The 19,697-nt window shown below is 37.7% G+C and overlaps 1 protein-coding gene across 9 annotated transcripts in view; it reads left to right on the top strand.

Moving 5' to 3' along the window:
- The window catches only part of PUS10 (pseudouridine synthase 10), a 70,167-nt gene extending 53,301 nt beyond the window's left edge, over positions 1–16,866 (top strand). For all 9 annotated transcript variants that reach the window (XM_064364153.1, XM_064364149.1, XM_064364150.1 and 6 more), the window contains 7 exons: positions 1,951–2,007; positions 2,873–2,949; positions 3,043–3,098; positions 4,049–4,166; positions 9,301–9,443; positions 12,041–12,140; positions 14,373–16,866. In XM_064364153.1, coding sequence (XP_064220223.1) covers positions 1,951–2,007; positions 2,873–2,949; positions 3,043–3,098; positions 4,049–4,166; positions 9,301–9,443; positions 12,041–12,140; positions 14,373–14,411 — 590 coding nt within the window. In that variant the 3' untranslated portion in view covers positions 14,412–16,866. The remainder of the gene's footprint in view (positions 1–1,950; positions 2,008–2,872; positions 2,950–3,042; positions 3,099–4,048; positions 4,167–9,300; positions 9,444–12,040; positions 12,141–14,372) is intronic.
- The last annotated feature ends 2,831 nt before the right edge of the window (positions 16,867–19,697 follow it).

The following is a 19,697-nucleotide window of genomic DNA, read 5'->3' as shown; positions in this document are numbered from 1 at the left end:
CCAAACCACTAACCTGGATATTCTGGGGCCTTCATTGTGTGGCCTCTGCCCATCTTTCAGTCCCATTGTCTGTCTGCCCCAGGTACGAGGACCACTGCAGATTAGCTGAACCACTTATAGTTCCTGATCATTCTTGCCCTTGATTTTTTTTTTAGGGGGATGAGACAAGGCATAATGTGAGTTTAAAAAGCTCAACCAAGTTTTAAGCATATATTTTCTAGTACTTAAGGCAGTGGCTTCTTTTCCTTTTTTGTCAGCTGCTGTTCATAATTGCACACTAATGAGTTTTCAGGTTTGCCTCCCAAAGTTTCTCTCATTCTGGGGTCCAAGGATGTTTCCTTAATTTTCAGGTTTGAAACATTTTTCTAAAAGATCAATAAATATGCCTTCTCCTTTAGTCTGGATCAAATGCTTTGGTGGCCTTCTCAAGGACCTCGCTTTCTGCACCTCTTTCTTACTGATGGGCTGGAATTTGTGGGAAGTTTTATGGCTGACTTATGAATTTGAGATTTCTGCTGCTTCAGTTACTAATAGACTTAACTATTTGAGGCCTGTTCATTCCCTTCACCCCTACCAGTCACAGGTTCTTGTTCAGTCACTGTGGACCCGCTGTTTTCCTGACAGGGCTGACTGGGAGTCGGAGGTGGGCAGGTATAAGGCGAATCATAGCCCCAAGGAGTCTGCATCTTCAGCTTCCCAGATGCTATTTTTGAATTCACCACTGAGCTATGGCCATCTGTCTGTTGTTAGTGCTACAGCTTGAGTCTGTTGACTCTGACTAGAAGATACTGATGTTGCTATAGATTTATTAGTAACTTGACACTGGAGTGTAAACACAGAATGGAGGGTTCTTTGGGACTTAGTGGTTCACAGACTCCTACTTCCTGCTTCGCCTAGTTCTATATTTAAAAAAGTTGTTGAGTAAGCCCCTTGCCTTTTTTTTTAAACCATTTTCCCCTTCCAATATTTGCAGATTTTAGTCTGTGATGATCTATTTATCTTAGAGCACACACTGGGTTTTATCATGGTTCCAGCTTAGGTTTGATGACATATATAATGAATTTGCTTTTTAGAGTCAAACCTTTTTTTTCCCTCCTCTTTCTTTCATGGAGTTTAATTCTTAAATAATAAATGTTTTTGCTTTGTTCTGTTTTAAGGAAAGAAAGAAAGATGATAGAGTTTTCACCATAAGCTTATGGCCAGGTGGTAGTGGGTTCTTCTTCCAAACAGCGCTCTGCCTTGGCTTTCCCATGGGATGGTAGTTAAGTTCTGATTTTAACATCAGAAACACCTAGCTCTGCCATTTGCTTGTGTGACCCTGGGAACGTTACCTAACTTTCTGAAGCCTGGCGTTCTTTTATACCTACTTTATAAGGTTATAATAAGGATTAAATAGTACACGTTCCAGGTGTGGTGGCTGACACCTGTAATCCCAGTGCTTTGGTAGGCCAAGGCAGGGAATAGTTTGAGTTCAGGAGTTAAAGAGCAGCCTGGGCGACAAAGCGAGACCTCATCTCTACAAAAATTAAAAAATTGTCTAGGTGTGTTGGTGCGCACTTGTGGTCCTAGCTACTTGGGAGGCTGAGGCAAGAGGATTGCTTAGGCCCAGGAGTTTGAGGCTGCAGTGGGCCATGATCACACCGCTGTACTCTAGCCTGGGTAACAGAGTAAGACCTCATTTCTTAAAAAATAAATAAATAAATAAATAAATAAATAATATATATATATAAAGTCTTCAGTGCCTGGCATATAAGTGCTCAATAAATGGTGTTTACTATTAGCATTACTATTTTTAGTAGAGATTGACATTAGAGGTGGGATGATGACTCTTCCTTGAGATTCTCTTGTAGATTGTTGAAGACCTTCAATTGGGTTTCTACCAAAGGTTGGGAATGAGTATCTTAGGGCTGTTATGTCTCTAATTTTTTTTTCTTTATCTGCTTTTCAAAGGTTTTAATTTTTCATCCTCTGGAAGAGAAGATGTAGATGTGAGAACATTAGGAAATGGTAAGACGGCAACAGCATCACCTGATGAGAACTAACTTTCTGATTATCATCCTTTATAGATAGCAGGCTTAGCATAGTCACTCAATGAAAACCAATGTGAGCAAGGCCCAGAGCTTCTCCAAGGGAGGAAGCTTTGTGGATTATAGAGGTCCCTTTATGAATTATATGAAATACACCTTAACAGGAATCATTTCTTTCGAGGCCATCCTGATTGCATACCTGTAGGTTATAAGGGACTTGTATGTAGATTAACAAAAAGGTGCTTGATTTTTTTTTCAAAAGTTTGATTATTAATCATTTCATTTAATAACATTTCAGGAGGACCAGTACAGTTTTCAAAATGCACACCTCTATTTAAAAAGTGATTCTGCTGTCTTAACCTTCATGTCTCTCATTTTACCCTGTTACATTGCCAGAAAGATGATGACATTTAATCCTGAACTATCTGAGATTTATAGTTCCTTCCTTTCATGGAACCAAAGCTTTTCCCTTTTACTAGTGGATCACTAGGAGGATGGATTTCAACAGGGCATTGCTGCATGTGACAACTTTACATTAGTGTAACCAAGTTAATTAGTGGTTATCTGAACTGCATTTTGTAATTAACACAGGCTTGTTCATGGACCTTTGGGAAAGCAGTCATTCTCACATATTGCCTGTGCTGGGGTTTAGTAGCCCCTCTGCCCTAACAAAAAGCCGTTGATTCTTCTCACACATTCTTCCCTCCCTCAGATGTAGTCATGTCACTAAACTTTCAGTCCTCTAGAGCTCAACCCATTTTTCACACCTCCTAACCCTCTTGCATTAGCCCAAATGTTAACTCCATCAACACGTTTCTGTTTCATGACGGGGTGTGTGCTGCCAGGAAGGCCCTTTGCAATTGAGCTGGTGAATCCTCATAGAGTACATTTCACTTCACAAGAAATTAAGGAACTTCAGCAGGTAAACCACTTCATGACATGGAAATCGTCATGTTTCTGCAACTCTGTAACTGAGCTAGACTTGCTAATTGTTTTTCTTTTTCTGCTACTACAGAAAATTAATAACTCATCTAACAAAATCCAAGTACGTGACTTGCAGCTTGTCACAAGGTAAGAGTAGGCCCACTGGAGATTATTTCAAAAGAGATGTTTCAGTTCCAGGGTCATATATCTAGGTAAGGGAATTGTACCCAGAATGTATAAAGAACTCTTAACAACCCAGTTAAAAATGGGGAAAAGATCAGGTAGACATTTCTCCAGGGAGGATATAGGAATAGCCAATGAACACATGAAAAAATGCTTAACATCATTAGTCATTGGGGAAATGCAAATCATAACCACTTCTAGATATTGCATATACAAGAGAAATGAAAACATGCATCTACACAAAGACTTGTACATGAATATTCATAGTAGCATTATTCACAACAGCAAAGAAGTAGAAACTACCCAAGTGTCTATGAATAAACAAAATGTGATATATCCATACAATGGAATATTATTTGGTAATAAAAAGGAATGAAGTACTGACACATGCGGCAACATGGATGAACCTTGAAAACATTATGAAATGAAAGAAGCCAGACACCAAGCACCGCATACTGTATGATTTCATTATATGAAATGTTCAGAATAGGTAAATCTATAGAGATGAAAAGTCAGTTAATGGTTGTCTGGGGCTGGAGAAAAATAATAATGGGAAGTGACACTAATGGGTACAAAGTTTCTTTTTCAGGGTGATGAAAGTATTCTAAAACTAGATTGTTACTATAGCTGCACAACTCTGAAAACATACTAAAAACCATTGAATTGTGCAGTTAAAACTGGGAAATTATATGTAAGTTATATCTCATTGGAACTATTTTTAAAGAAAGGTTAACTTAGGGCAAGACTTGTTTGTATTTGATATATTCGGACAAACTTTTAAAAATTGTTTTTGTTTAGAGATTATATGTAAGTTATATCTCATTGGAACTATTTTTAAAGAAAGGTTAACTTAGGGCAAGACTTGTTTGTATTTTATATATTTGGACAAACTTCTAAGAATTGTTTTTGTTTAGAGAGGCAATAGGACATATGAAAGAAGGTGAAGAAGAAAAGACAAAGACCTACAGTGCCTTAATATGGACAAATAAAGTGATACAGAAGAAAGACGTTGAATTCCTGAATGACATAAAGGTAGTTTAAATGTTCTTATTCTTTTTATTTCATTTTTCTGTTGCCTATCAAAGACCCCACTGTCTTCTAGTTTATTACTAGCAAGTCACATGGCATGGGCTTTGGGGTCTGCAAGACCTGGGTTCTAAGCTTGGTTCTGCCACTGACTAGCTGAAGGACTGTGCAGTTCATCTAACCTGCTGGAGAGGCAGTGTGGCCAGTGGTGAAGAGCCCCACTCTGAAGACAGATTGCCTGGGTGCAAATCCTGGATCTGCATTTCTTAGCTGTGTAACTTTGGACAAGTTACTTAACCTCTTTCTGCTTCACTTTCTTCATCTATAAAATTAGTTAAAATAATTAAATGAGTTTAATTAGATAAAGCACTTAGAACAGTACTTGGCACATAGAAAACACTTGGCAATGCTATTATTATCTTTGGTCATCTGTCAAATATAAAATAGCACTTATCTAATAGAACTGATGGTGAGATTAAGTACATGAATAAAACACATGATAATATATGTAAAGCACATGCATTTTGGCACATGTGAAGTTTTCCTATACCTGAGCATGTCACGGTAGAGTGTCTGCCTGTTTGTTTGCATATTTCTTCCCACTTGCCCCCACTTCTTATAAAAATAGTTTACCTTCAAATGCAAGGAATAAGCATACATGGGCACAGAGATGCACATAGTTCCCACATTGTTTAAATAGGCAATACTTTACAACAATCTAGATGACCTACTAGAAGGAACTGGTGTTTTGTTTTGTTTTTTTTTTTTTTTGAGACAGAGTTTCACTCTTGTTACCCAGGCTAGAGTGCAATGGCGCGATCTCGGCTCACCGCAATCTCCGCCTCCTGGGTTCAGGCAATTCTCCTGCCTCAGCCTCCTGAGTAGCTGGGATTACAGGCACGTGCCACCATGCCCAGCTAATTTTTTGTATTTTTAGTAGAGACGGGGTTTCACCATGTTGACCAGGATGGTCTTGATCTCTTGACCTCGTGATCCACCCGCCTCGGCCTCCCAAAGTGCTGGGATTACAGGCGTGAGCCACCTCGCCTGGCCCCAGGTACTGGTTTAATATTAATGGCTTATCTGTATAATGGACTACCACTATTCAGCCATTGAAAATTATGTGGTAAATATTTATTCACACAGGAAAATGTTTCTGGTAAGTGCTAAGGAAAAAAATAATAAACAAGGTATAGAATCTATAAAGGATTATATGTTGTGATTTAAGGCAGGGGCTCCCAACCCCCTGGTGGTACCAGTCCGTGGCCTGTTAGGAATCCAGCCACAGAGCAGAAAATGAGTGGCAGGTGAGAGAGCAAAGCTTCATCTGTGTTTACAGCTGCTCCGCATCACTCACATTACCACCTGAGCTTGGTCTCCTGTCAGATCAGCGGCGGTGTTAGAGTCTTATAAAGGCGCAAACCCTATTGGAAACCACACATGTGAGGGATCTAGGTTGCATGCTTCTTATGAATCTGCTGCTTGATGATCTGTGACTGTTTCCCATCACCCCCAGATTGGACCCTCTAGTTATAGGAAAACACTCAGGGCTCCCACTGAATCTACATTATGGTAAGTTGTAAAATTATTTCATTATATATTACAATGTAATAGTAATAGAAATAAACTGCACAATAATGTAATGTGCTCAAATCATCCCCAAACCATACCCTCCTTCCCCAGTTCATGGAAAAATTGTCTTCCCAGAACTGGTCCCTGGTACCAGAAAGTTTGGGGACTGCTGATTTAAGAACATACAAACACACATATATGTATATGTATACACATATAGAGGATTATGTAGAAAACAAATTGTATGGCAAAAGATACCATAAATAGGATTTATATTATCATGAAAAATATGAACACACAACAGATAAAAACAGACAAAGAATATGAACCAGTTAGCTGCAAAAAGAACAAGTGGCCAAGAATCATTTGAAAAGGTTCCACCTCCACATTGATGTAACAATAAGACATCACTTTATTCCCCTTAGATTAATAATACCTATCATCAGTGGGTTGGAGTAGAGGAGAGTTCACAGTAGAAATGTAGTGTTTCAGTCTTTTTCAAAAACAACATGGCAATGACTGCAAAAATTTAGAATATACTGATCTGTCATGTAGAAATAAAACTCCAGTGCATAAGAATATGTACACGATGTTTAATGGCTTTAAGTGGCAAAATCAACAACAAAAAAAAACTGGAAACAAAATCAATGTCCCTCAATAAGGAAACAGTAGAGTACATTGGGATATTATACAGCTATTAAAAAAAAACAAAATCAGGCTGGGCATGGTGGCTTAGGCCGGTAATCCCAGCACTTTAGGAGGCTGAGGTGGGTGGATCACTTGAGGTCAGGAGTACAAGACCAGCCTGGCCAACATGGTGAAACCCCATCTCTACTGAAAATGCAAAAAATTAGCCAGGCATGGTGGTGCATGCCTGCAGTCCCAGCTACTTGGGAGGATGGGGCATGAGAATCTCTTGAACCCAGGGGTCAGAGGTTGCACTGAGCTGAGATTGCGCCACTGCACTCCAGCCTGGGGGACAGAATGAGACTCTGTCTCAAAACAAAAGCAAAAACAAAACCCAGCATATGACCCTATTTAATTTATATATTAGTATGTACCTAAAACTGCTGGAAAAAAAGATATATGTCTATATCTATAACTCATAGGAGTACCTATGACACGAAAAAAAAAGCAAAGTACAGAATAATGTTTATAGTATGAGTATTTTGGTGAAAACATACAAATCATTCACCGGCTTAAAGAAAGTCATTTATAAAATGAGGGGATGGACTAGATCATCTCCAATGGCCTCGTCAGTTCTCAGGTTCTGTGATTCTATACCTAAGGCCCTTTGGCTTTTGGCTGTACTATGTAAGGTTCTTAGGATGGTAGTTATAACATAGACAGTTATCTTTAAGATTGCAAAATGAATTTCTGAATTTCTCTATGCCTTCACATGGGTTGTATGAGTTATTGAGAATGCTGTGGGAAAAATAAACTCATTAAAAAAATATGTTCATAGTTCAGGGGTTAAAAAAATAGGTTCATAGTTTGGGGGTAGCCATAGAGATAATTCAGAAATAATGCTGAGGACAGGTGCAGTGACTCATGCTTGTAATCCCAACACTTTGGGAAGCCAAGGCAGGAGGACTGTTTGAGCCCAGGAGGTGGAGGCCAGTGAGCCGTCATTGCACCATTGCACTCCAACCTGGGCTGAAAGATGATTTTTATAGGTACAGACTAAGTGGTGATAGGGTCTATTTTAATGGTCCATAGCCCAAGTAGACTGATACAACTAGTTAATTTCAAATAATGATTTTAGTCTTCAAATATTCCAGTTGGCATAAAAATTATAAAAACTGACTTACTTCCCCATTCTGAGAAAAAGTCACTTCAAATTTACTACTTATCCTCTCTTTAGGAGCAACCTATTTCTTAGGAAAAAAAAAAAAAAGTTTATATTTGTGTGTGTGTGTGTGTGTGTGTGTGTGTGTGTGTGTGTGTGTGTGTGTGTGTTTCTGAAAGCTCAGCTGTATGGGAGCAGCAGAGTGCAATGTTAGAATAAATGAAGTGGTTTCCTTTTGTCAAATGAAGACAAACAGACCAAAAAAGACATGAGGCTCTTGGTATTTCTGTTGACTGATTGACTCATGGTCAAAGTACTGGAAGTTACTCTAAAGGTAAAGGAAGCAGGGGAGAGGAGAACTCCGTAGATAGTTGTTTTTAAAGACCTACTGTTTCTCTGCTCTAAAGTGGAAGCCATGTCTTTATAGATTCCTGCACACTTCAGCCTTGTCCTTTATTTATGTATTTTTTTTTATTGTCTCTCTGACTAGAGAAAAATCAGATTTTATGGAGACAGCTTATCTCATCAGGACAAAGTATTTCTATAACAAAATAAAAGAATGATAAAACCCACAGAGTTAGGAGGAGCCATTGACTCACCGCTCTGATAAAAGCAGTCACACCCTTTGAAATGAGGTCTTTGTCAGAACTTGCTCTGTTTTTCTTAGTGGAGAACTTGACAGAGGAGAGACCAGACCCAGACCTTTCTTTCCTTAGCAGGCTTTCCTGCACTCAAGAACCATGGAAATTAATTAGGAAGAGTTGTTCCAACAAGAAATTGCAGAGGATTCGGTTCTTATGAACCCAAATTTCTGGTTATGCCCAACATTTATTTTTAAAACTTGTAATTAGTTGACCTTTTACACCATTAATGTCTATTTCTTAATTTTTATCTTGTGCCATAAAAGAAAATCTCTAACTTGAACAATTCATGAGGAAAACAAGCCTGTGTCCCTAAAAAATCTGAAATGTAAAAAGACATGCAGTCTTTTAGGTATGTGGTTCTCCTCAAAACATGCAAACTAGGCAGGCGCGGTGGCTCACGCCTGTAATCCCAGCACTTTGGAATGCTGAGGCTGGCAGATCACCTCCGGTCAGGAGTTGGAGATCAGCCTGGCCAATGTTGTGAAACCACGCCTCTACAAAAAAAAAAAAAAAAATTTAGCGGGACATGGTGTCGTGTGCCTGTAATCCCTGCTACTTGGGAGGCTGAGGCAGGAGAATCGCTTGAACCCAGGAGGCAGAGGTTGCAGTGAGCCGAGATCGCACCCCTGCACTCAAGCCTGGGTGACAGCGAGACCTTGTCTCAAACAAATGCAAACCGCCATACACCCAAGTGATGCTGATGCTCCCTCTTCTGCAACCAGCCATTTCTCACACCAGCCTGAAATCCCCACTCTTGGGTCGCTCTGTTGGATTAGAAAACAAAGTTAAGGGCCTTGTCCTTTAGAGGACCCCGATGGACCTAAAGGGCAGGCCAGAACTCCAGGGCCTTCACCAATTTGTTAAATATGAGAGTAAAAGAGACCTATTTACTTCAAATGGAGAGATTACTGGGGCCCAGAAAGCAAGTAATGATAGACTGGGTTATGAGAAGTCCCACAGAGTTTGAACCTAAGGGGACACAATTCATTTTACCATTCGTGTCCACCCCGTGATAGATGGAGTCGTCTAAAAGAAACACCTGTGCTGAGCTTTGGATGGCGAGGGAAGGGCTGAAACAGGCTTCACTGGGTGGCAAAGCTCTGACTCTGGGATTGTGTGTCATATTCTCCCCTAGGACTTAAAGATCGACCAGAAAACACCTTTGCGCGTTCTTCACCGAAGGCCCCTGGCTGTGCGAGCTCGCGTCATTCACTCCATGGAGTCGCACTATGTGGATGAGCACCACTTCCGCCTTCACCTGAAAACTCAAGCCGGCACGTATCCTTCCGCCTGCTGCCTCCATGGAACCGGAACCCTGTTGGAAAAGGCCATGCTGCCCTAGAAAACAGGGTCAGCTTGGTCTGGGAGGAATTCGGGAAAGGATTATACTGAAGAAGAATCTATTTTGTTTGTTTGTTGGATGTGTTTTTTTCTCCACTAAATTTGTTTTTCAAAATGATTCCAAACCTTGAGGTGGCAGTCCATTCAATGTCAACTTTAAAGTTTGCTTCCTACAATTACAGTGCTTTACCCAGTGCTGAGCGCACAGTACTCAGAAAATGCTTCTGATGGATTCACTTGCTGTTTTGACATTTTTTGCAAGTCACGTATTCATGAGCATATTTGAGTCTTTTCAACATTTCATGTATTTGCCTTAGGTGATTAAACATAGGTAGTAGATGGGAATAGCACTAGTTTACATTATGATCTTTTCTTGGCCCCTGGCCCAGTACAGCAGAGAATATTCTTTTCTTTACAGGCCTTGCAAAGAAAACAAAAATAAAACGTTTCAGATGCCATATCATTAGTTAGCTCCATTTTCAGACTGCAGAGAGCTTTGACTGTGTTACAGAAAGGTTGAGTTAAAATATCCATAGTCTAAGGCTGATAATTTGTTCATAATCTAACCTGACTTGTATGATTTTTGTATCAGAACTGAGTTGCTGATTAAAATATATCAGGGAGCTCCAGTAGGCTTAGCTTTAGTTTACTTTTCAAAGGTCTTCCTAGTTTTTGTTTCTTGGTTTTATATTATTCTGTAATCCAATAGCATGAAGTGACAAATACCTTCTAACTGATATAGAACTAATGATGTACTATTTTTTTTGTGTGTGTATATGTATATGTACACACACACACTATATATATATATATATATATATATATATATATATATATATGGGAAAAAAAGCAAGTTTTAATCACCAAATACCATTCTTCCTATATTGCTGTAACTAGTCTGCCTGTCTTTCCCCACTAGCCTGCGTTCACTTATTTCTCTGCCCCACCTCAGGACCTGGATTTACTCAGCTAAGCCAAGTATAGGTTATCTACTTTTAAAATCTTCTAAATTTTGTAATTTGGATCAAAGGATGATCAATTTAGATTCCAGTGGACAGATGTTTGTATCTTTGTTGTTTGGAGCATATTTGTATATTATGGATGGAAATTCAAATCATGTCTATATTTTTTAAAATCTTCTTACCTAATTCTGGCCTTTAGTTTTGGTGAGCCAAAGAGAAATGTCTTTTGTAGAATTTGATGTCTTTTCAATCCTATTACAACATTTTTAGAACCAGCCATGTACATGTACTTAAGGTGTTAATCAAGAAAGACTATTTGTTAAAGCTTTAGATGCCACATGGTTATATACCAAAGTATATGAATTTTTCACTTACTAAATTTTCTTTGTATATACCTTATATATTCACATTGACAGGTGCACTGAGCTAGCTCATTTGACTTAAACCTTGTCCCTCTAGTTATGAATAAGAACCTCTCTGGACATTTTAACTGGTTATTCTGGGGTTATTTGGTTTTTTTCTCCTCATCATTGCTACACAGAGGGAGCATTCTTTAAAGAAAATGAGAGAACAAGAATAACAATTGTTGGGTAGTTATGAGTTTAGCAAAAAAGACATTTATGAGGTAATTATATGTCTTATGCTTGAGTCAAAATATTTGGCAAAGGTAGAGTGAGTAAAACGTTCAGAAAGGAGGATATAATATCAGCATATTATAATAAAGATTCGTCATCATCTGGAAACATTTACTTTTCTATTCAGGTTCCATTATTTTCTACTAAATGCTGGTTTGTAGAACAGAACATAATGCTACATTTTTACTGAATGCTGGCCAAAACAAATCCTTTAGATAAGTGTTGTCAAAGCTGCAGTACAGTCCTGTGTAACGAATGTTAATCTTAAAAACAAATTCTAGAATTAGTTATTGACTTCTAAATTTGAAGACCTATGAGAGAAATAAAAAGTTGCTCCTTAAAAAAAGAGAGAGAGAATCAACTTAGTTCTTTTGCTAACCATGTTAGCAAACTAGACGGTAGGTCTTTTGATAATCCTTCTGAAGAGCCATCATTAAGACTAAACTAATAGTCTCATTATTCCATCCTATTGCTGCTGGGTCATGTTACAAGGAAAGCCATCGCTGAGGTCACTCTGTGTGTGACTCTGTGGAAACCTACCATCTGGGAGGTGCCAGTTGCCATTATTAAAAAATAGGACTAACAAGATGATAACACAGAAATTGTGGCAAAGTTGTTTTTTTAATAAAAGCATTGAGCTACAGTTAATTTTTAATATCCACATCCACACCTTGGCACTTGACGATGAGCTGTAAATAAAAAAGAAGTAATGGTTTTGGTAAGTTTGATGTAAACACATTTCCCAGGTTCTGATGTTGGCTGCCAGGCTACTAGGAACCAGCTTGCCAAAGCTTAGTTCTTAAGACACACAAATCAGAACTCAGAAGTAACCTCTCTTATATAACATTTCTAGTTTTATTATTTTTTTTGCCTGTCAAATCTTACCGAATAGTTGATACAGCATGCTATCTTCATTTTTTCCTTAAACAAACCCCAGCTACATTAAAGAGTTTGTACATGGAGACTTTGGGAGAACCAAGCCAAACATTGGGTCCTTGATGAATGTGACTGCAGACATTCTGGAGCTGGATGTTGAGGTAAGCCATTTTATTGTGGAATGCACGTTGACAAATTGAATTCAGCCCAAGTTACGCTCTTTGGCATTAAGCCATTTAGTACTACTCACCTCCATAGGTATTTGAGAATGGTGAAAATCTCACGGAAACATTGTATTGAAGGAAGGGACTGTCTTTGGATTTTTTTTTTTTAAATGCGAGGTCTCATTAATGTTCCTTGCAAATATATAGCTAATTTACTGTGTTTTACATGTAGTATCAGATCTATAAATGCTTAAACCAAGCAAGGAAATAAAGTTGTAAGTGTTCTCCATATATCCTTTGGACTCCAGAGAATTCATTCCCATACCTGTTGTGTTTTATAAAGACTTTAAAGCAGCCTACTCAGAAACATTTATTCACAAGGGTAGAAAGTGAGGTGAGCCAATGGTTATTCATAAAAGGAATTCTATAAGGACCCCTGTGATGTGGTCCAAGTTCTCTGCTCTTATAGTCTGAATTGAAACAAGGTGAAATTCTAAAGTAACTCTAAGAATGGTTCTATGATCCACCCACCCCAGCCTCCTGAAGTGCTGGGATTACAGGCATGGGCCACCACGTCTGGCCTTTTTTCTTTGAGACAGGGTCTTGCTCTGTTATCCAGGCTGGAGTGCAGTGGTGCGATCACCGCTCACTGCAACCCTGACCTCCTGGGCTCAAGTGATCCTCCTGTCTCAGTCTCCTGAGTAACTGGGACCACAGATGTGAGCCACTATGCCTGGCTTTTTTTTTTTTTTTTTTTTTTTTTGGGTACAGATGGGGTCTCACTGTGTTGCCCAGGCTTGCATTCATCTTTTTTGACCTTAATTCTCAGAACAGTTAGGAGTGTCAAAGACTCACAGGCCAGTGTTTCTCAACCCTGACTGCCCATTGGAGTCACCTGTGGAGCTTTTTAAGCACTACAATGTGCCTCCCCTACACACGCACATACACACACACACACTTGATTGTGATCAGTCGTGTTTTATTTTCAGCTTGAGAAACCACTCATTAATTTACATTTGGGTGTTTGGTATGTGGCTATAGTCTGAAACAGAATCAAAATGTCTTCTTGAGATTTGTAAAAGACACACACACAAATAGCTATTTAAGCTTTTCTAATAAAAATTCTTTTGAAGCCAGTATGTGAAGTGACTCATGGATTAATGAAAACATTTTCAGTAAACAATTTCATCTTTTAAACTTTAAATGTCTAAAAACCACAGATACAGTGTGTTATTTTTTTTTAACTTTCTCTTAAAGTAGATCCCCTAGCCTTTGGTAGACCTGGTATGTGTTTATGTGGAGACAAAATAGTCTGCTCACTGTAATTTCATTCTGACTCAAAGGTCAAGGTTTCGTTCTAGAAGAACAAAATAAAGGTAAGTAGAGGTAGTTGAACTGGATTTTAAAGAAATAGAAATTCTACAGAAAGAAAGCACAAAGATCTTTAATCCTTTTTGAGTTCCAGGTCATCTTTCATAATCATTTATTTCACATTTAGTTGCCATGTTACGAACAAGACTATATAGGCTTATAGACTACTTAAGTATTTGTTAAGTGAAGATGAGAGAATGAAAATGATCAGAAGAATAAAAGTTTCTAAGACTTTTGAGGGAAAACTGGTGTAGCCACTTGCATTTGTTTGCTGCTTGTACCCATAAATATGCCCCCAGCTTTTTTTTTGAGATGGAGTCTCAGGAGTGCAGTGGTGCCATCTTGGCTTATTGCAACTTGTGCCTCCTGGGTTCAAGCTATTCTCCTGCCTCAGCCTCCTGAGTAGCTGGGACTACAGGTGTGTGCCACCTTGCTCTGCTAAATTTTATATTTTTAGTGGAGACGGGGTTTTACCATGTTGGCAAGGCTGGTTCAAACTCCTGACCTTGAGTGATCTGCCCACCTCAGCCTCCCAAAGTGCTGGGATTAAAGGTATGAGCCACCAAATATGGCCCCATAAATACCATTTAAAAAATTTAAATGTATTCTCTTATCATCAGTCAAAAAGTTAATAACCAACTGAGTAGCCAAATACTGGCTATCAATTAATTCAGAAGACCTCAGGCCCAAGAATCCCTAGAACAGACTTGAGAGTGTTAATTTATGGTATTCAATAGCTTTTTTCTTCAAATGCTACTTCTTTGGTTGCATTATATTAAAACTATTTATACAGCATTACCAGCAAATATTTACCACAACAGTAGTATCTGTTTTAATGACTTCTTTTTTCCCTTCTAGTCTGTAGATGTTGACTGGCCGCCTGCTCTGGATGACTAACTTTCAAATTTGGAGACAAAGAGTACGGTTTTCCTGGCATGATGTGGACATCCATGGAGCACATGCCATAAAATGGCTGTTTACCTACCATAACGGTGTCTTGGAAACCATTTGGATCATGTTGATCTATATATTTTTTAATTTGTTGTAACATCTCAGGATCTATATATGTGTATATTTTGTGTTAAATTGTTCCAAGGATGTCTTAGGATTTTTCTCATTCCCTCTCTCACCCCCACAAACCAAACTATAAATAATGAAATAATTCTCCTTAATTCTTTCATTTAGAGAGGTACGCAAACAGGACACATTCTTTGTTAACCTAAGAAGCTGTAATTTCAGCAAGATTTCCCTCCACAAGAGAGATACCACCTTTAAAATCATGTTCTAATTTTTCAAAATTATCTGAATAAAAGTTATATCTAGATTTATACAGCATAATATCCTATAATATTCTAAGACAGCAAATGCAAATCTGACATTATTATTTTTCCCTGGAAGCCTCAAACAAGCTATTATCAATGAAGTACTTTTGGCTGTGATTTGTCACAAATCTTAATGACCTCAACAGTTACTCTTTTGACAATCTGAAATTGTCACTATATTTTTCCTGTGGAGGGAAAGGGAAACCATAGGAACAGGCATGCCATTGTAGGAGCCTTTCATAAATCTTTTAAATAAAGAGAAACAAGTGCCTTTAATAGCTCCAATTCCAGGGTGAAGAATTTGAAAAATTGAGATTGCTAAACAAAGATAAACTGATATTATTTCAGAATGCTTCAATATATTATCCAATTATAAACATTTTAATAATACCTTATTAAAGTAGATAGGATATTGTCTCCATTTTATAAGTATGGAAACCAAAGACTAGAAGTTAAATGACTTGTCCAAAATTGTTAGCTACTTCCATATCTAGGACTAGAATGGAAGTTTCTTGGTCTCTAGGGTCTTTTTCTTTGAAATAGAGTTTTGCTCTTGTTGCCCAGGCTGTAGTGCAATGGCACAATCTTTGCTCACTGCAACCTTCGCCTCCCGGTTCAAGTGATTCTCCTGCCTCAGCCTCCCGAGTAGCTGGGATTACAGGCATGTGCCACCATGCCTGGCTAATTTTGTATTTTTTAGTAGGGACAGGGTTTCTCTATGTTGGTCAGGCTGGTCTCGAACTCCCAACCTCAGGTGATCTGCCCGCCTCGACCTCCCAAAGTGCTGGGGTTACAGGTGCGAGCCACCATGTCCAGCCTGGTCTCTAGTGTCTTTCTAATAAGCCCTATTATTGAGCACCTCTTTGTGTAAAGGGGGCAGCTATGAATGCCATTTAAATTCATGTAATAATGAGAATTGACTTTTGGAATGTAGATACCAAATCAAAGAGCTTACCAAAAAATAGCTCGACTATTTCATACAATCTCATATAGTTACCATTTGTTATTGAGTTAAACCTCAGTTGGTATTATGAAGAGGAAAAACATTAAATAAACTAAACCTAAAGAAAATGAATGGATCATTAAGTTTCAGAAAGGAGCCTCATTACAATTTCAGATTTGAGTATAATTTCATCACCCTAATTCAACTATTTGAGCTTTTTTTAAGAATACATGAGACTTGACTAATATTAGATTACTCACCATTTCCCATCTCTGTATTAAACATAAATCACAGATATCAAGATCCACTTTAGATATGAGGAAAATGGTTTTAATGGACACAAAGGAGTCAGCCTACCACGTTGAAACCATGTGTTTGATATGCAAATAACAGCAAATAATTTTTTCACTATTTTCAATGCCAGAAAATGAGAAAAAGATAACAAATAAACTTTTGATAAAAAGGTAAGAATTTCTGTATGGATGTTTCTGTTTCTGGGAAAAGTTTGCTACAAAAGAGATTTAAATAATTTAGAGGCAGTGTTTTGCGTGGTATTTTTGGCTTAGCTTTGAATCCAGCGGACCTGCCTGCAATATGTAAGAATCAAGAACGTTCTTAGCAAAGTGAAATGAGAAGACTTCTGTTTCTTAAATTTCTATTCCTGAGATTATACAAAATTTCAAGCAAAGAGTAAGCATTAGTTGTAAATACTTCTTCCAAATGTTCATAGAATTTTGAGACTATGATTGTTAAAAATTAATGTATGTCTGTTTTAGGCAGAACTGGGAATATTAAGTAGTGAGAATACTATAGTTTCCCTTTTGCCTATATAAAAGGAATTTAAAATTAGTTATATATATATATTTATTGCACTTTAGGTTCTGGGGTTAAAATTAGTTTTATGATTTCTTTGTAAGCTTTATTTAAATTTGAAGTCTTTTTCATAACACTTAGAGAAAAAGCTTTTTGTACTTCTTAGTATCTCTTTGTCCCAAATATAGTCTGTGATTTATTTTAGGAAAAACATCAACTCTGAATACCTGGAAAAATCAAGAGAAAATAAAGTTGGTAAAATGAAAAATTTCCCAGTAAGATAACTGCTTACATTTTCAAGTTATGTGAAGTAAATTTAGAAGTTAAATTTCCATTTTGTAAGAGAAAAACATCTTACTTGGCAGATCTTTTCTCTTGGAGCTATTCTTTAAGTCTACATAAGACAATGAACTTTGAAATCAGCTTTCCTGAGCTTTTAAAAAGGCTACCTTTGTTTATTGTGAAAAATAATACTTGTATGATTCTATTTTGAATTTTTAAATTTTGAAGTAATTCCAAACTTACAGGAAAGGTTGCAAGAAAAGTACAAGGAACCTTTTTCCCTGAACCATGGAGCCAGTGATGCCTCATGATCTTAAAGGCTTCAGTGTGTAATTTCTACAAACAAGGGCATTCTTTTACTTAACCACAACACAGTGATCAAAATCAGGAAACTAACACTGATATATTACCATCTAACCCACAGACTCTGTTCCAGTTGCCAGTTGTCCCATCAATGTCCTTCATAGTCAAGTGCTCACATTGCTTTTAGTTACATCTCTTTAGTCTCCATCACTCTTAAAAGTTTGTCTTTCCTTGACTTTAATTACTTTAACTTAATTTTTGAAGATTTCAGGTCAGTTTTTTTGTAGACTGTTCCTCAGTTTGGGTTTGCCTGATGTTTCCTTTTTATTAGATTCAGATTGTACCTTTTTGGCAAGAACACCACAAAAGAGAGATTGTCTTCTTCTTGCATCTTCTCAGGTGTCACACAGTTTTGATTTATCCAGTTGCTGGTTGGGGCTTTGATCAATTGATTAAGGTATTATCCACCTAGGCTTCTCCACCTTTATAGTTATTCTTTTTTCCCTTTGTAATTAATAAGTATCTTGTAGAGAGATCATACAACTTTCACTCACTAGTTTTAGCATCCATTGAATATTTTCACCTGAATCAATCAGTACCAAATTATTGCCAAATACAGATTTTCTTTTTTGTTTTGTTTTGTTTTGTTTTTTAAAGAGAGAGAGAGAATAGGGAGGAGGAAAAAGGAAGAGAAAGAGAGAGAATGGGGAGGAGGAAAAAGGAAAAGAAAGAGGGAGAGAGAATGGGAGTATTGCTTTCTTGCCCAGGCTAGAATGCAATTTAGTAATGGGTATTGAAAACCTCTTGTATACTGATAATTATACTTAATGATGTAGTCAGGAAGGAATAAGGGAAGAAGATAACAAACAAACAGCCAACCAATATTTCATTTAAACCTATGAAATGCTATGCGATTACTGAGGAGTGATTTACTTCCAATTATATAGTCACTTTTGGAATAGGTGTGAGGTGGTAATGTATGTTTTGTGTATTTGAAGTGGAGAGTTCTATAAATGTTTATTAAGTTTACTTGTTCCGGGTCTGAGTTCAAGTCCTGAATATCCTTGTTAATTTTCTATCTCGTTGATCTATAGAATCGTTAGCTATTCTTGTTACATTGATCCTTTTACCATTATGTAATGTCCTTCTTTGCCTCTTTTGATCTTTATTGCTTTAAAGTCTACTTTATCAGAGGCAAGAATTGCATCTCCTGCTTTTTGTTTATTTGTACTCTCTGGTTGGTAAATCTTCCTCCTCCTCTTTGAGTCTTTGTGTATTGTTGCATGTAAGATGGGTCTGGATGCAGCATACCGATGGGTTTTGGCTTTTTATCCAATTGCAATATATATAAGTTTAATACTGGCGTTTGATGCTAGCTGGCTGTTTTGCCCATTAGTTGATGTAAATTTTTCATTGTATTAATGTTCTTTGCTTTTTGATATATTTTTGGAAAGGCTGATATTGGTTGTTCCTTTATATGTATAGTGCTTCTTTCAGAAGCTCTTGTAAAGCAGGCCTGGTGGTGGTGAACTCTCTAAGTACTTGTTTGTTCGCAAAAGATTTAATTTTTCCTTCGCTCATAAAGCTTAGTTTGGCTGGATATGAAATTCTGGGTTGAAAGTTCTTTTCTTTAAGGATGTTAAATATTGGTCCCCACTCTTTTCTGGCTTGTAGGGTTTCTGCTGAGAGATCTGCTGTGAGTCTGATAGATTTCCCTTTGTGGGTAACCTGACCTTTCTCTCTGGCTGCCCTTAGTATTTTCTCCTTCATTTCAACCCTAATAAATCTGGCAATTATGTGCCTTGGGGTTGGTCTTCTTGAAGAATATCTTTGTGGTGTTCTCTGTATTACCTGGAGTTGAATATTACCTTGCCTTGCTAGGTTGGGAAAGTTTTCCTGAATGATATCCTGAAGAGTATTTTCCAACTTGGATTCATTCTCTTCATCATATTCAGGTACACCTATCAAACGTAGATTAGGTCTTTTCACATAGTCCCATATTTCCTGGAGACTTTGCTCATTCCTTTTTATCCTTTTTTCTCCAATCTTGTCTTCTCGTTTCATTTCACTGAGCTGGTCCTCGACTTCTGATATCCTTTCTTCTGCTTGATCAATTCGACTGTTTAAGCTTGTGCATGCTTCGCGAAGTTCTTGTGTTGTGCTTTTCAGCTCCATCAATTCACTTATATTCCTCTCTAAATTGTCCATTCTCGTTAGCATTTCGTCAAACCTTTTTTTAAGGTTCTTAGTTTCTTTGCATTGGGTTAGAACAAGTTCTTTTAATTCACAGAAGTTTCTCATCACCCACATTTTGAAACCTGCTTCTGTTATTGGAACACACTCGTTCTCCATTAAGCCTTGTTCCGTTACTGATGAGGAATTGCGATCCCCTGTAGAGGGAGAGGCATTCTGATTTTGAGTATTCTCTGCCTTTTTAGGCTGCTTTCTTCCCTTGATTATATTTTTATCCATCTGTCGTCTTTGTAATTACCGACTTTCTAACTAGGTCTCTGAGTGGAC

This window comes from Aotus nancymaae, unplaced genomic scaffold (assembly GCF_030222135.1).
Source record: "Aotus nancymaae isolate 86718 unplaced genomic scaffold, 86718_ANA_hifiasm-v0.15.2.pri h1tg000057l, whole genome shotgun sequence".
In the NCBI taxonomy this organism is placed as follows: domain Eukaryota; kingdom Metazoa; phylum Chordata; class Mammalia; order Primates; family Aotidae; genus Aotus; species Aotus nancymaae.
The sequence above is the reverse complement of the archived record's forward strand: the minus strand, read 5'-3'. Positions and strand labels throughout refer to the sequence as shown.